The sequence below is a fragment of the Coregonus lavaretus genome (assembly GCF_964263955.1).
Source record: "Coregonus lavaretus genome assembly, contig: HAP1_SCAFFOLD_1090, whole genome shotgun sequence".
NCBI classification, from domain to species: domain Eukaryota; kingdom Metazoa; phylum Chordata; class Actinopteri; order Salmoniformes; family Salmonidae; genus Coregonus; species Coregonus lavaretus.
Window position 1 is genome coordinate 76,415 of NW_028156824.1, and position 18,596 is coordinate 95,010.

An 18,596-nucleotide genomic window follows, 5' to 3' on the forward strand; every position below is an offset into this window, starting at 1 on the left:
ATCATGTGACCTATAATTAGAGAAAAGGATTCCTGTGAACGCGGCAGGAAGCAGGAAACAAGCTATGGATGTGTGATCTATCTTGGCATCTTTTTGGGTAACCACATTGGAACATTCCAACATTCATCTTTAAGGACATGAACTGGCAGAACAGGTTTCAGCAAAGTATGGAGTCATTGTTTTCAGGAAGGTGTCTCCATGGCGATAGGAGGGGCAGGAGGCAGACTAAGGGCAAGGGAAGCCACCTGAACTACTGCCCTACAAAGGCAAAGAGCAGTCTACGCAAACAGTGAATCTGAGAAAAATGGCTTTAAAGTTCTTTTTTTTGGTCCATGCATATCAACCATGACCACTGATCTGACCTATGACCCCTTAAATGCTGATACTGCACTCAGCCTTTGTATGACCTTAAACAGCTGTATGGGTAATGCAGAAGCAAAGTGCAGTATGTAGAAATCTAAATGTGTTTATCCAGCTTTCTTGTTGTTTTTCTGTTTGATGGAAACAGTTGGAGTGTTGTAACTATATTCCAACTGTATTTAATGGTAATGTTTTCATGTTTCCTGAGTGGCGCAGTGGTCTAAGGCGCTGCATCGCAGTGCTAACTGTGCCACTAGAGATCCTGGTTCGAATCCAGGCTCTGTCGCAGCCGGCCGCGACCGGGAGACTCATGGGCGGCGCACAATTGGTCCAGGGTAGGGGAGGGAATGGCCGGCAGGGATGTAGCTCAGTTGATAGAACATGGCGTTTGCAACGCCAGGGTTGTGGGTTCAATTCCCACGGGGGGCCAGTATTAAGAAAATATGTATTCACTAACTGTAAGTCGCTCTGGATAAGAGCGTCTGCTAAATGACTAAAAATGTAAATGTAAATATTGTATTGGAGTAGTCCTAACCCTCGACAAAATTTCTGTTGATGGAGAGAGAAACCAGACAAGATGAGAGACATCAATAGACGACACAGAGAAAGTGATGGAGAGAAAGTGATGGAGAGAGAGAGAGAAAGTGATGGAGAGAGAGAGAGAGACCAACAGAAGAATATGATATGATGGAGAGAGACACCAGACAAGAGACAGAAGAATATGATATGATGGAGAGAGACACCAGACAAGAGACAGAAGAATATGATATGATGGAGAGAGACACCAGACAAGACACAGAGACAACAACAGAAGAATAGGATATGATGGAGAGAGACACCAGACAAGACAAAGAGACAACAACAGAAGAATAGGAAATGATGGAGAGAGACACCAGACAAGAGACAAGAGACAGGAACAGAAGAATAGGATATGATGGAGAGAGACACCAGACAAGACACAGAGACAGCAACAGAAGAATATGATATGATTGAGAGAGAGAGAGGGTGTTTAGGTACTGTGGGATTCTTTAATCAGTTTGGCTCATTGGACAGGTCAGAGTATATGTTTGAAGTTCTTGAGTGGTTTTTGGCAATACACTGGTGATGTATTCATGGATTTAGCTGTTGAAATTCCTTCCCGGACCCTCCTACTGGCTGTGGGCTAAGCCACCAATGTCTTCACATCCTAGGGGAGAGAGGAGCTGTTACCCCTGGGGAGAGAGGAGCTTCTACCCCTGGGGAGTGAGGAGCTGTTACCCCTGGGGAGAGAGGAACTGCTACCCCTGGGGAGAGAGGAGCTGCTACCCCTGGGGAGAGAGGAGCTGATACCCCTGGGGAGAGAGGAGCTGTTACCCCTGGGGAGAGAGGAGCTGCAACGAAGAGAGACTGTTACCCCTGGGGAGAGAGGAGCTGCTACCCCTGGGGAGAGAGGAGCTGATACCCCTGGGGAGTGAGGAGCTGTTACCCCTGGGGAGAGAGGAACTGCTACCCCTGGGGAGAGAGGAGCTGTTACCCCTGGGGAGAGAGGAGCTGATACCCCTGGGGAGAGAGGAGCTGTTACCCCTGGGGAGAGAGGAGCTGCTACCCCTGGGGAGAGAGGAGCTGCTACCCCTGGGGAGAGAGGAGCTGTTACCCCTGGGGAGAGAGGAGTTGTTACCCCTGGGGAGAGAGGAGCTGCTACCCCTGGGGAGAGAGGAGCTGCTACCCCTGGGGAGAGAGGAGCTGTTACCCGTGGAGAGAGGAGCTGCTACCCCTGGGGAGAGAGGGGCTGTTACCCGTGGGGAGAGAGGAGCTGTTACCCCTGGGGAGAGAGGAGCTGCTACCCCTGGGGAGAGAGGAGCTGATACCCCTGGGGAGAGAGGAGATGCTACCCCTGGAGAGAGAGGAGCTGCTACCCCTGGGGAGAGAGGAGCTGCTACCCCTGGGGAGAGAGGAGCTGCTACCCCTGGGGAGAGAGGAGCTGCTACCCCTGGGGAGAGAGGAGCTGTTACCCCTGGGGAGAGAGGAGCTTGCTGATGTTTCACAATATGCCATGGCCGTCTCAGTCACCAGGTCTCAACCCAATTGAAGACAACCATCAACAAAACACTAAATTATGGAATTTCTTGTGGAAGAATGATGTCACATCCCTCCAATAGAGTTCAAGATACTTTTTTTTTTTTTTTTTTTTTAACCTTGACAATAAACATTTTAATGAACCACAAACACTTGATGTTTAGGGATGGCACACACATAGGGATACAGTTTCCGTTCCTTCTCACATATGCACCTAGGAAGATGCAGTGTTTCTCAACCTGTCATTTTACATAATGTTGCAAGACACATACCATCAAATGAATCCATAGACTTTTGTCCATATTTACAGAAGGCTGTCATTTCACAAATTGTTCCTATATTGAAAGGACATAGGGAAAATAAAGTCAAACATTTCAATACATAACAAAATAATAAAAATAATCACAGCATTACTCAGTCTTAATGTATTTTAACCATATTAACCAGTTTAATCAAATTGTTTTCATTTGGAACACTAAATCAGAACTACATTTGGAGTTCCAGACCCTTGTAGAATGTTTGCCAAGGCACATTGTAAGAGCTATAAAGAGACAGGGAGTGGGAGAGAGAACAGGTAGAACCTGATATGGAAATGAGCAGAACAAACTAAAGGAACTTTCCACCACCGAATGATCATTCCAGACTCTACTTCTATTGAGAGACATATAAAAGGTAAGACGACGATTGTTATGTGTATTCATATAGTTGATGATATTGTTATGTGTATTAATATAGTTGATGATAATGTTATGTGTATTAATATAGTTGATGATATTGTTATGTGTATTCATATAGTTGATGATATTGTTATGTGTATTCATATAGTTGATGATATTGTTATGTGTAGTAATATAGTTGATGATATTGTTATGTGTATTAATATAGTTGATGATTTTGTTATGTGTATTCATATAGTTGATGATATTGTTATGTGTAGTAATATAGTTGATGATATTGTTATGTGTATTCATATAGTTGATGATATTGTAATGTGTAGTAATATAGTTGATGATATTGTTATGTGTATTAATATAGTTGATGATATTGTTATGTGTATTCATATAGATGATGATATGTTTTGTGGACAGTGTTATAATAGGCCTACTCTCCTTAAAAACCCTTTTTGGTCCTAGGTAGAACCCTTTTGGGTTCCATGTAGAATCCTTTCCTCAGAGGGTTCTACATGGAAGCCAGAATGGTTTTACCTGGAACCCAAAAGCGTTCTCCTATGGGGAAAGCCAGAGGACCCTTTTGGAACTCTTTTTTCTAAGAGTGTACTGTATCATAGGTCTATAGACTTGTCTTCTCAAAACAGGCTTAAAACACAACAAGCAACAACATTTTCTCTTTCTAATCTACTGTTAACTCTTTTCACTCAGGAAGGTATGTTGGGTGAAAGAGAGACAAATAAATACTGTGGAAAGACTAACAACAACTTGCACTTCCTCAAAACAGGTTGTGTGTGTTCATTAGTGCCCACCGTAGAAATACGTTTGGCAACAGAAACCGTTTAGGTCACCTTGAACAGCGTTTGGAGCAAACCGTTTATGCAACATTTTTATAACTGTTGGCTGCGGAGTAAACTAATGAATACAACCCAGGTAGTAGCCTACAACTCGGCTGTTGATGTCTGCCTCATGCTGAAACCTGAACTTAGCCTGAGGGGTGTACTATGATGCTAGCTAGATATACAGGTTTTCTAAAGCTAGCTTCAGTTAGCTTCACATTCCAGATCAGACTTCACCCATTAGAATGTACAGAGCGCTAGTCATCAGGAAGGTGCTCTCTCAGCAGAACAGTAGATATCTCAATGACTTGACATGTTCTGGTTGTGAATTCAGGCTACAAGGTGAGAATCTTTTCAGGGATTATTATAAAGTGGTAGAGAAATGTAATGTATGGTGTAATTTTAGTACAGTGAATGGAAGTAAAACACTCAGACCTAACAGTCTACTTCTACTGAGACAGGTTTGTGTCAGTTTAATCAGACAAAATGGCGTTAACTGAATGTGGGCAAGTCAAATTCAATATATCAATATTCAAGACTCAACCTTTGCAGAATCAGAATCACCTTTATTCGCCAAGTACATTTGCATGTACATATGTAGCATCTTAATTTGAGCCAGTTTGCTACAGCAGGAAAATATTCCTGCAGCAACAGGAAGTGTGAATTATAATTAATGGACATTTTTGTAGCGGTTGATACATTTTTATTAAGCGAAACTCAAGTCTGGCATTTCTAAGTGGAAATTACAAACTTCAGAAGCCTTTTAAAACCTCAAATACACTACAAGTTTTACATTTCCTGCATTGCGGGAAAGTTATTCTGCAGTGTGGGGTGATCAAATGAAGATCCTACATCTGTACACATAATTCTAAATGGTGATAGTGACAGACAACATTTAGAGACAGAATACAGACAGAAGACTTTACACAAATGTCTGTACAACATTATACACAACTAGGAAGAGTGAGCATAGAGCTAAAAGAGAATGAACAGTTGATATACAGATATACAGTACAGTGGGAATACAGTTGGTATACAGATATACAGTACAGTGGGAATACAGTTGATATACAGATATACAGTACAGTGGGAATACAGTTGGTATACAGATATACAGTACAGTGGGAATACAGTTGGTATACAGATATACAGTACAGTGGGAATAGAGTTGGTATACAGATATACAGTACAGTGGGAATACTGTTGGTATACAGATATACAGTACAGTGGGAATACAGTGGATATACAGATATACAGTACAGTGGGAATACAGTTGGTATACAGATATACAGTACAGTGGGAATACAGTTGATATACAGATATACAGTACAGTGGGAATACAGTTGATATACAGATATACAGTACAGTGGGAATACAGTTGATATACAGATATACAGTACAGTGGGAATACAGTTGGTATACAGATATACAGTACAGTGGGAATACAGTTGATATACAGATATACAGTACAGTGGGAATACAGTTGATATACAGATATACAGTACAGTGGGAATACAGTTGGTATACAGATATACAGTACAGTGGGAATACAGTTGGTATACAGATATACAGTACAGTGGGTATGCAGTTGGTATACAGATATACAGTACAGTGGATATACAGTTGATATACAGTGGGAATACAGTTGATATACGGTGGATGTCCACATGTACAGTACCAGTATAAATATATCTAAGAGAGATGAACAGAGTGCTAATGCAGTATAGTTCAGTTATTTAGTGTACAGTTCAGAGATGGCTTGATGTGGTGAGCAGCATAGAGTGTATAGTCCTTTAGTCTCTATGGACCAGATGGTAGTGTACAGTTCAGAGATGGCTTGATGTGGTGAGCAGCATAGAGTGTATAGTCCTTTAGTCTCTATGGACCAGATGGTAGTGTACAGTTCAGAGATGGCTTGATGTGGTGTGCAGCGTAGAGTGTATAGTCCTTTAGTCTCTATGGGCCAGATGGTAGTGTACAGTTCAGAGATGGCTTGATGTGGTGTGCAGCGTAGAGTGTATAGTCCTTTAGTCTCTATGGGCCAGATGGTAGTGTACAGTTCAGAGATGGCTTGATGTGGTGAGCAGCATAGAGTGTATAGTCCTTTAGTCTCTATGGGCCAGATGGTAGTGTACAGTTCAGAGATGGCTTGATGTGGTGTGCAGCATAGAGTGTATAGTCCTTTAGTCTCTATGGACCAGATGGTAGTGTACAGTTCAGAGATGGCTTGATGTGGTGTGCAGCATAGAGTGTATAGTCCTTTAGTCTCTATGGGCCAGATGGTAGTGTACAGTTCAGAGATGGCTTGATGTGGTGAGCAGCATAGAGTGTATAGTCCTTTAGTCTCTATGGACCAGATGGTAGTGTACAGTTCAGAGATGGCTTGATGTGGTGAGCAGCATAGAGTGTATAGTCCTTTAGTCTCTATGGACCAGATGGTAGTGTACAGTTCAGAGATGGCTTGATGTGGTGTGCAGCATAGAGTGTATAGTCCTTTAGTCTCTATGGACCAGATGGTAGTGTACAGTTCAGAGATGGCTTGATGTGGTGAGCAGTATAGAGTGTATAGTCCTTTAGTCTCTATGGACCAGATGGCCAGTTGGTGAGGGCTACAGCATGGGGAAAGAAACTGTTCAGATGGGGGTCTATAACATCCAATCACATAGGTTTACAGCAGCTGACAGTTGCAACATCATTGCTATTAACTCAAACTGCCTTGGTTTAGATAAAGACATAATCTCTGTACAGATGTAGGATCTTAATTTGATCACCCTGTTGCAGGATAACTAAAACGTGTAGTGTATTTGAGCGTATTTAAGCTTTAAAAAAGGTTTCTGAAGATGATCAATTGCACTTTTCTATTATAAAATTAATCATTCATTATAATCCACATAATAATTCAAATGTCCTGTTGCTGCAGGATTATTTTCCTGCTGTAGCAAACTGGCTAAAATTAAGATCCTACATCTGTAGCAATACACCTCTCTTTGATGTGCATGGCTATACCAGGCTTGACTTTTGACCATTTGACATCTTTTATTTACTGTTGTTTAGGCTGGTTGAATGAGTCGCCTATAAAAGCTACTTCATCTGCAAGAGAACAGGCGGCTGCACCAGCGACTGTAAGAAGTTATGTGATTTCCTCATATGAACGTGAAAGTAAGTGTGTAGCCTACGCAGTTACACAATGGCTGTTGAAACTGTGGCACATATTTCTCGGTAACATTAGAAGTCGGATAAATGTGTTGATATGTAGGAAAGACGGGCAGACCCTGGTAAGTCTAGGCTAAACTACAAACTATTATAAGGTTAGGTCGACGTCAGACATTCAATAGTCAGAGTAGGTTTGAGCTATGATCACAGAGAGTCCCAACAGCAGAGTCCCAACAGCAGAGTCCCAACAGCAGAGTCCCAACAGCAGAGTCCCGACAGCAGAGTCCCAACAGCAGAGTCCCAACAGCAGAGTCCCAACAGCAGAGTCCCAACAGCAGAGTCCCGACAGCAGAGTCCCGACAGCAGAGTCCCGACAGCAGAGTCCCGACAGCAGAGTCCCGACAGCAGAGTCCCAACAGCAGAGTCCCAACAGCAGAGTCCCAACAGCAGAGTCCCGACAGCAGAGTCCCGACAGCAGAGTCCCGACAGCAGAGTCCCGACAGCAGAGTCCCAACAGCAGAGTCCCGACAGCAGAGTCCCAACAGCAGAGTCCCAATAGCAGAGTCCCAACAGCTGCCCTATAGTTTCTCTTCATTATTTCTCTTCATATGACAAGGATTAAAAAGGATTTGCCTGTAGATTGTCGCTTTGATTCATGATGATGACTGCTAGCTAAGATTTTGAAAAGTATGATGTTGACATGATCAGTCCAATCAAAGCTACTGTAGATATAATGTGATTTGACGTCATTTTATCTGTGACTCTGTGGCAGCACCCAAGGGGCTTGTATTTTCTAGCTCTACCCTTAGACTTGGCAGTGACGTAGTGTCCCCATGAGTGACAGAACACTGAGCCAATCACGGCGCAGCACTCCGTATTTTCTTCTGGCTTGCCCCACCACCACAGAAAGCACTGAGCTAGGCTGAAACACCTGCATTTTGGAGCTGCCTTACTCAAGAAAACAAAAAAGAGACCATGTTTGTATGCGGCTATATTAACTCAATTATATATATTTTTTTTTGAATTTTTTGCAAACTGATATGTGACACGTATTAATGCCAAAATAACATGCAAAACAGGAAAGGCCACCTGCCCTTAATGACGGGTCGCTGGTTGAGAGAATGCCAAGAGTGTGCAAAGCTGTCATCAAGGAAAAAGGGTGGCTATTTGAAGAATCTCAAATATAAAATATATTTTGATTTGTTAAACACTTTTTTGGTTACTACATGATACCATATGTGTTATTTCATAGTTTTGATGTCTTCATTATTATTCTACAATGTAGAAAATAGTAAAAAAATTAAGAAAAACCCTTGAATGAGTATGTGTTCTAAAACTTTTGACCGGTAGTGTATATATATTTTTTACATTGTTAGCAAACTGATATGTGACATGTATTAATGCAACAATAACATGCAAAACAGGAAAGGCCACCTGCCCTGAATGACGGGTCGCCACTTGCTGAGGTATAGACCTTGATCTGCTTTACACAACAACAACAAAAACTGTTTTACATTATAACCTAGCCTACTTTAAATAATATAACATCTCTTAATTGTTGCAAAAAACCTTTCTGTATAGATCACTGATCCCCCCCCCCGATCAATCAAGCCTGTTTTAGCCCTTCTGTCTACATTCTCAGATACGTTTAGAAAAGAACAGATTCAAAAATAATAAATGGCCGACTTTGAATGAATACAAATAAGTGTGAGACATGGCCTTGTGTTGCTGCACTGTCTATAACTACCTTAACAAACAGTGACTTATTATTATTATTGACAGTTACCATGGTGAAGAGATGTCACAACTACATATTTATGTGATTGCATTAAATCACCTGACTGTTTCGATATGTCTGTTAGTAAATGTTTTATAAGAGATAATTAATAAATGATAACAATTCACATTCAAGAATTACTGTGTTAACTACAACCAACATGTTGGATCTCTGTTTAGGGGTCAGTGGTCTAAAATGAGTCTCTCTGGGGAGAGGGAGGAGGGGGGCCCTGCCTCTAAAATGAGTCTCTCTGGGGAACATGACACCAAAGCTAAGAGGTGAGATGACAATTTTGTTTAAGAATTATTAAGAGTTTATTTCCTAAATGCTATTTCCACAATTTTTCACATGTGTTTTTTAATCAGAAATGGTTGCTTATGGGTACCTTCAATATTACTGTTCTCAGATGTTTAATTAATAGATTTTAGATGTGTATAATTTTTATTGCAAAACGCTATATATCCATTGTTTAGCTGAAATTGAATGTTCGTATCCTGTATATTTGACTGTATTATCTGGTTGTCTCACCTAGCTATCTTAAGATAAATGCACTTACTGTAAATCGCTCTGGGTAAGAGCATCTGCTAAACAGGTGGGGCTCTGCCCTGAATGACAGGTCACCACTGCTCCAAAGCAATTACATGTTGCACAGGAACCACTGTCTCGCTGCATGTTTCTATTATCAAGACACCTGCTGGTACCTCTTAACTGGTTAGGACAGCTCATGAGGTGTCCTAAATATCTGCCAACTAGGTGGGACACTTATGAATAAAGAGGCTTCATGCATATCTTTAATTTATACCCATAAGAGTAGGACTAAAATGGCTTTATTCTCAGCACTTATACGACACATTTTCTACTCTGAGACGCTTTTTGGATATGGGCCCAGATCTCAAAATATTGTAACGAGCCAGTATTAAATGAGTCTGTCTGGGGAGAGAGAGGACCCATTTTTCTACTCTGAGACGCTTTTTGGATATGGGTACAGATCTCAAAATATTGTTTTAAAAAACGATTTTTTTTTTGTTTGACATAATATTACTAATGTACCCGACTTTAAAGACTGCTTTTAGATAATTGTGTGGCACTGCTCATGTCCGCGTTCTGAAACTGTCCGCGTCCCCGTACAGAACTGTCCGCGTCCACGTACGGTTTGGCGCCAAGCATATTGTCCAGTTACGCGCAGAGTGGTCTGAGGTGATGTTGGGGAACAACGACGGAGTTAGTTACAGTGTTGAGACGCCGAAGTTTATTGTTCAATTTGCTTTTTGCGTAATGGTCAGTGACAGTATGAGTGTAGCCAGATCCTTTTCACTCGCTATCCTTGGTTAATTGTGTGGTTCACCGGATTCGTCATCATCCTCGAAGGACAGACGAACGACCTGCTAGCTAGCCAAGCTAGTCGGTACAGCTAGCTAAGCTAGCTACTCTTTACCAGTAGCATCCTAGTTACCTAGCTACCACTACATCATCACCGGCTGCCTGCATTTCTTGTGGACCGATGGAGCTCCCTGGTTGTTTCTTCCACCTGTTAAATACCGTGGAGGGCTTCTCCCTCTCTCGTTGACGGATGCTGGCTACCTACCATCCCTCTGTCCGGTTCTCCTCTTCACTAGATGGACGGTAACTTTAGTGTTTAACCCCTCTGTGTCCAAGGACTGAACTTTTTTATATTATTTTCGGGGCGACTCAAGTGACATTTTTTACAACGTTTATTTCTGATAAAATTAGTTCATTGCATCCGCCATTAAGCCAAGTTTCATAATATTACCTTCTGTCCCTGGTTATGAAGTAATCGCGAAAAAACAGGCCTTATGTTTGGGCATTTTTCACCCTACCAGCTCCTATTAGTTCTACTGTATGTTTACCTCAGGTAACTTATTATTAACAAGGTTACGGCTACTTGGTGAGCGTTAACCCTGTAGGTTTACCTCAGGTAACTTATTATTAACAAGGTTATGGCTACTTGGTGAACGTTAACCCTGTAGGTTTACCTCAGGTAACTTATTATTAACAAGGTTACAGCTACTTGGTGAGCGCGCACACTGTTCACCTGAGTACATGTTGTGTTCACCAATAGTGAGGTGAGACATGGAGGCGATGGCTGGCGGATAGCCATCAAACACTAAACATTTTCTGGTCATGGTTAACCATATTTGTTTTAAGAAAAAAGTGTACAATCTAAACAAAACGCATGTCCCTGTCCTCTTTTTCAAGATGTGGCTGATTTAAACAGCCAGAAGACATTTTTTAATTAAGAAATAAAAATTGTTTTGATGACTTGTTGTTTCTAAATGGCTGCTGGGTAATTTGATATGCATCGAAATCTGCGTTTGTAGGTATCAAATTGACCGAATGCTGCGCAGGTTCACTGAGTTGCAAACCAAATGCGTATAATGGGGTGATTGTTGTCTAATCGGGTCGTCTAGCTAATGGATTTGTAGATCTGACACAGTTGCTACCTCAGATTATGAGCCTAGCAAGTGTCATATAGCTCAGTTGGTAGAGCATGGCGCTTGCAACGCCAGGGTTGTGGGTTCGTTTCCCACGGGGGGCCAGTATGAAAATGTATGCACTCACTAACTGTAAGTCGCTCTGGATAAGAGCGTCTGCTAAATATGTAAAATGTAAATGTAAAAAATGTAATGAATGAGTTATGTAGTACCCACAGATGGCCAAAGGGAGGCGCAAGAGTGCTATAAACCCATACAGTTTTTTGCCATAAAAACCCTAAACCTAACAATCAATCAAATGTATTTATAAAGCCCTTTTTACACCAGCAGATTTCACAAAGTGCTATACAGAAACTCTTACCCTACTTATAACCTATTTTAGCCGTAACCCCTAATTCTAGGGTAGGGTAGCCTAGAACACTTTTAGAAACTATTTTAGTAATAATATTATCTTAGTAAATACAATTATAGTATTAAATAGCGTTTTGATTATTTTGTTGTTATTTTATTATATGTATAATTCCAAGACACATTTGTTTTATTTTTCAAATGTGGTTGAATTGGGTGACCTAGTAACCTCTGTGTGAAAGTCCAGCAATTGGCGTGGGGCAGGTTTGAGGCTGATCTAATACACTTTATTACTCAGCTGCCTCACCAACGTCTGTACGTGAATTAATAACTTTTAATAGCTAAATATTTCCAATAGATGGCAGCATAAGACAAGGAAGCATCAGTTATAGGCTACAAGCAGCAATATGATTGACAAAAAATAGCATGCAACCAAATGCTATATGTCCCATGATTTTCTAAAATGGTCACTCATTACTTTAGTTAGCTATATATCTCGTATTAGGCCTGTGTTGCTTTTGGAAGAGCAATTAAATAGTGACTATAGCAGGTGTTGAACCCCGGGTAAATAATCACTAGTCAGATGCTCCAACCTCAACTCTAATATACATGCATTTTTAAATATCTAATATTGCGATTAAACAACCTCGGAATAGATAAGACAAGAGTGCGTCTTCCAGCCCACCAATGAATTACATCATGCAACCCTCCCGGTTAGCAAATGTACCTCAACATGCCCCTCGCTTGTGCTAGAAGGCAGAGTGCTCGCTGCTGGTTGATGAATCTGACAATGAATGTACTAGGAAAATACGTTTTTCTCAACCAGAGGTGACTAAATTAATGTTCAGGCTTATTGATAATCTTTATAGTAATGAAGTATAATTTCAAAACATGAGCATAAAAACAGCTAATAATAAACATGAATCATCATTATATTATTTCACAATAATCTGTTAAATGCCTTTTCAGTCGTTCCTCTTGCGTTAGCAATGTGGAAAGGGACAGTAAAAAGCATGTGCAGGAGTTTTCCTGTGAGGGGGAGTGGTGGTGTATCCAGGGAGAAAACTAAACTAACATTCTGAAATGTCATTCATGGTCTTATGCTGCCATCTATTGGAATTATTTAGCAACTGCAGTAGTACTGAATAAAGTATAGTACTGAATAAAGTATATCCTTACTAAAGTAGTAATTACTCAGATTTCAAAATATGACATTTTCTAGTTCATTTTACCACTTACAACCATAACATAACAATTTATAGCATAACAAACAATGAAACTGACATAAACCAAAAACACCATACATTTAGTTAACTATATATATATATAATAATAATTAGCCATTTAGCAGATGTTTTTATCCAAAGCGACTTACAGTCATGTGTGCATAATTTTTTTTGTGTATGGGTGGTCCCAGGGATCGAACCCACTACCTTGGCGTTAAAAGCGCCGTGCTCTACCAGCTGAGCTACAGAGGACCACAGTATATACTATTTATTTAGATGGGTGACATTATCTTCCAAAGTAATACCACTGTAGATAAAGAAGAGCTCTCCAGTAGGTGTACCAAAACTTTGAAAGGCCATTTTCTCAAAATTGAGGTTACAAGTTTATCATCTTTCAAAGCAGAATTACTTTCCCATTGTTCCTCAACTGTAGTGTATGATATACCTTTTTCTAGCTGAGTCTCTACTTTTATCCAATGTAAAAAATAAAATAAAAATCTAATTTTGCAACATAAGATTGAATCGAGCCGGTCGGCCACATTTGACTGTGTAAAACCTAGCAGTACTACTTATTTCTCTGAGAGTGAGGCAGATATATATATATTATTACAGTGTAAAACCTAGCAGTACTACTTATTTCTCTGAGAGTGAGGCAGATATATATATTATTACAGTGTAAAACCTAGTAGTACTACTTATTTCTCTGTGAGTGAGGCAGATATATAGCATTTTGCAAAAAAAAATGATTATTTGTCTCTCTGAAATGAAACCATCAAGTGATAGATTTTAAACGAATACATGTCTGTCATTGAACAATCCCAAGCCATGATTGATAGTGAAGAAACACACCAATCTCTTTCATAATTTATTCAAACAATAAAAGCTAATTTACCAACATTTCTGAAAATGGATATATAGCATTTTGGAATGAAACTCTTCTCATGTTTCCCCATCTGAGCTCAGAGTAGATGAGAGATGTAATGTTTGTCTCTGTTGTGTTGAAGCCCAATCAAGCAGGAGAGACCAGCCTCCCCTGGACCCAGCTGTGTGTCCATGAAGAGTGACTGGTCTATGCATCCTCCTATAACGTTTAGAGAAGGAGACTTTTCTAGAGAACAAAGGTAAGAAGAACTCATGGGTCATGGTCAGTGAGTTAAACAACACTGTCTCTAGTCAGTTCTCCTCTCCCATTTTCCCATTTATTTTTGTTGTTTTCATAATCCATAGGCTAATCCTTTTTTCCATTTTCATAGTCCTGAAACAATATTAAACAAACACAACATTCCCTCCCTATGTGTGTGTGTGTGTGTGTGTGTGTGTGTGTTTGTGTGTGTGTGTGTGTGTGTGAGTGTGTGAGTGTGTGTGTGTGTGTGTGTGTGTGTGTGTGTGTGTGTGTGTGTGTGTGTGTGTGTGTGTGTGTGTGTGTGTGTGTGTGAGTGTGTGTGTGTGTGTGTGTGTGTGTGTGTGCACTCCCTGGATGAGGAGATGTAATCTGATGTTTTGTCCCCAGAAACCAACAGGAGATATCAGAGTCAGAGATTCTCAGTGGTCAGTCTTCCCAGAGTCATCAAACAGACCTGGCCTCCATATTCAGTGTATGTGGTCCTGTTATGTACATTTGTTTTTGTTTACCTCAAGTAAAGTTGATCTGTCAATCATTCATTAATATGTTAATGAGAAAGCATTTAGACTCTTGCTTAACTGATTTACTTGATTTATTCCAGTTGCTTGAAGAGAATATTATGACATTTGTGAAGAATGAGCTGAAGATGTTCAAGAGGATTCTTAGTCCAGAACTCCTAGAAGGCTTTGAGAGTCAGAAGCAGGATAAGGAAGTGGTGGATGCTGAAGATGAGAAGCAGGAGAGCAGTGCCAGAGAGGGGGCTCTGAAGATCACACTGCACGTCCTGAGGAAAATGAACCAGAAGGAGCTTGCTGACACACTGGAGAAAAGTAAGAGCTGTCTGCCTCATGTTGAATGCTGTTTTAGAACATTTAAAAGCTGTAGCTAAAGTACAGCTAAAGTAGCTGTGTAACTAAATGATATTGTATCAGCCTTAACACAGCACCTCGTGAAGTCATCAAGTAGCAGCAGGGATGTGTTGTGGTGATGAATTTAGAGAGAGAGAGAGAGAGAGAGAGAGAGAGAGAGAGAGAGAGAGAGAGAGAGAGAGAGAGAGAGAGAGAGAGAGAGAGAGAGAGAGAGAGAGAGAGAGAGAGAGAGAGAGAGAGAGAGAGAGAGAGAGTATAATATAATCATACCAATAATAATATAATCAGTCACACTAGTCTGTAATGCATTATGAAAACATTTACACATTTATACAGTAAATTAAGAGAATACATTATTTTTATTAAAAACTTTATAACAGTCCTACAATACTGTAGGCATTAAAACATACATAATATTATATCCTCTGTTATTTCTTCATTCAGATGAGCTTGCTGTGATTTGCCAACGTGAACTCAAATCTAATCTAAAGAAGAAGTTTCAATGTGTATTTGAGGGGATCGCTAAACAAGGAAACCCAACACTTCTCAATAAGATCTACACAGAGCTCTACATCACAGAGGGTGGAACAGGAGAGGTCAATAATGAACATGAGCTGAGACAGATTGAGACAACAACCAGGAAACAAGCAAGACCAGAGACTGCAGTCAAATGTAACGACATCTTCAAACCCTTAACTGGACAAGACAAACTTATCAGAACTGTGCTGACAAAGGGAGTCGCTGGCATTGGAAAAACAGTCTCTGTGCAGAAGTTCATTCTGGACTGGGCTGAAGGAATAGCAAATCAGGATGTCCAATTTGTATTTTCATTCCCTTTTCGGGAGCTGAATTTGATGAAAGGGGACAATCACACTTTCATTGAACTTCTCAATCACTTCTCAATGGAAACCAAAGAATCAAGAATCTCCAACTACGACAAGTACAAAGTTCTGTTCATCTTTGATGGTCTGGATGAGTGCCGACTGCCCCTAGACTTCCAGAAGAACAAGATATGCTGTGACGTCACAAAATCAACCTCAGTGGATGTTCTGCTGACAAATCTCATCAAGGGAAATCTGCTTCCCTCTGCTCTCCTCTGGATAACTACCCGACCTGCAGCAGCCAATAAGATCCCTTCAGGGTGTGTTGAACAGGTGACAGAGGTACGAGGGTTCAATGACCCACAGAAGGAGGAGTACTTCAGGAAGAGATTCAGTGATGAGGACCTGGCCAGCAGAATCATCTCACACATAAAGACATCAAGGAGCCTCCACATCATGTGCCATATTCCAGTCTTCTGTTGGATTTCTGCAATAGTCCTTGAACACATGCTGAAACATAAGAGAGAAGAGATGCCCAAGACTCTGACTGAGATGTACACACACCTTGTGGAGTTTCATACCAAACAGAAGAATGAAAAGTATCTTGGGAAAGAAGAGACAGGTCCACACTGGAATAAAGAGAGCATTCTGTCACTGGGAAAACTGGCTTTTCAACAGCTTGTTGAGGGCAATCTAATTTTCTATGAAGAAGACCTGAAAGAGGCTGGCATTGATGTCAATGAAGCCTCAGTGTACTCAGGATTGTGCACACAGCTCTTTAAAGAGGAATGTGTGCTGAACCAGGACAAGGTGTACTGCTTCGTGCATCTAAGCATTCAGGAGTTTCTGGCTGCTGTATATGTGTTCCTGTCATTCATCAACAACAATGAGAATCTAATGGCGAAAACTCAATCAACGTCCAGCAACTTTTCTGTGAGGATCAAACACAAGCGTAAAGTTACCTTCTACAAGAGTGCTGTGGATAAAGCCTTACAAAGTGAGACAGGAAACCTGGACCTGTTCCTCCGATTCCTTCTGGGCCTCTCACAGGAGTCCAATCAGAAGCAGTTACGAGGTCTACTGAAAAAGACAAGAAGCAGCTCACAGAGCCATGAAGAAACAGTCAAGTACATCAAGGAGAAGATCAGGGAGAATCCTTCTCCAGAGAGGTGCATCAATCTGTTCCACTGTCTGAATGAACTGAATGACCATTCTCTAGTGGAGGAGATCCAACGCTACCTGAGATCAGGAAGTCTCTCAGAAGAAGAACTGTCACCTGCACAGTGGTCAGCTCTGGTCTTTGTGTTGCTGACTTCAGAAAAGGAGCTGGATGTGTTTGACCTGAAGAAATACTCCAGATCAGAGGAAGGTCTTCTGAGGCTGCTGCCAGTGGTCAAAGCCTCCAGAGCTGCTCTGTGAGTACATAAAATCATCAGCAAGAAATATTAAGTTTAGAGTAAAATATGTATTATAATATGTATATAATATTCTATTGAAAAACACATTGAATAAATGCATTGATTTTCACATTAGTAAACCATTATAACCATACAATTCTAGGAGACGGAAGATGAATCTATATGTTGTTTAAGAGAATAAACCAAAAGCATCTGCCATTGTCCTTCTACACTACTGGTGTTAAATTAACTGTGTTTGTGAAATCATGATGATCTCTTTGCAGGCTGTCAGGCTGTGGAGTCACAGAGAAAGGCTGTGCTTCTCTGGTCTCAGCTCTGAAGTCAAACCCCTCACACCTGAGAGAGCTGGATCTGAGTAACAATGACCTGAAGGATTCAGGAGTGAAGCTGCTCTCTGCTGTCCTGGGGAATCCCCACTGTAAACTGGAGACTCTGAGGTCAGTATTCCTGTAGTTGGTCAACAAGTGATAACTGTTCACAGATTCACATGTGTTTACCAGGCACACATAGTCCACACCATATGTGTTTGGACAGTGAAGCTTACAGTTTTAATTTTGGTTTTTAGATACAATGTTTCATATTATGCAACAGTACAGAATGTCACCTTTTATTTAAAGATTTTCATACATATACAGTGAGGGGGAAAAGTATTTGATCCCCTGCTGATTTTGTACATTTGCCCACTGACAAAGAAATGATCAGTCTATAATTTTAATGGTATGTTTATTTGAACAGTGAGAGACAGAATAACAACAAAAAAATCCAGAAAAACGCATGTCATAAATGTTATAAATTGATATGCATTTTAATGAGGGAAATAAGTATTTGACCCCCTCTCAATCAGAAAGATTTCTGGCTTCCAGGTGTCTTTTATACAGGTAATGAGCTGAGATTAGGAGCACACTCTTAAAGGGAGTTCTCCTAATCTCAGTTTGTTACCTGTTTAAAAGACACCTGTCCACAGAAGCAATCAATCAATCAGATTCCAAACTCTCCACCATGGCCAAGACCAAAGAGCTCTCCAAGGATGTCAGGGACAAGATTGTAGACCTACACAAGGCTGGAATGGGCTACAAGACCATCGCCAAGCAGCTTGGTGAGAAGGTGACAACAGTTGGTGCGATTATTCGCAAATGGAAGAAACACAAAAGAACTGTCAATCTCCCTTGGCCTGGGGCTCCATGCAAGATCTCACCTCGTGGAGTTGCAATGATCATGAGAACGGTGAGGAATCAGCCCAGAACTACACGGGAGGATCTTGTCAATGATCTCAAGGCAGCTGGGACCATAGTCACCAAGAAAACAATTGGTAACACACTACACCGTGAAGGACTAAAATCCTGCAGCGCCCGCAAGGTCCCCCTGCTCAAGAAAGCACATATACAAGCCCCTCTGAAGTTTGCCAATGAACATCTGAATGATTCAGAGGAGAACTGGGAGGAAGTGTTGTGGTCAGATGAGACCAAAATCGAGCTCTTTGGCATCA

At 40.9% G+C, this 18,596-nt stretch overlaps 1 protein-coding gene across 1 annotated transcript; it reads left to right on the forward strand.

Moving 5' to 3' along the window:
• Positions 1–14,976: 14,976 nt before the first annotated feature.
• LOC311119659 (NLR family CARD domain-containing protein 3-like) lies at positions 14,977–17,563 on the forward strand (the record flags this gene model as incomplete). Its single annotated transcript, XM_084194330.1, has 3 exons — positions 14,977–14,980; positions 15,316–17,107; positions 17,374–17,563. 3 exons carry the CDS (start codon positions 14,977–14,979, stop codon positions 17,561–17,563), a joined length of 1,986 nt encoding a protein of 661 aa, XP_084050456.1.
• Between the last annotated feature and the right edge of the window lie 1,033 nt (positions 17,564–18,596).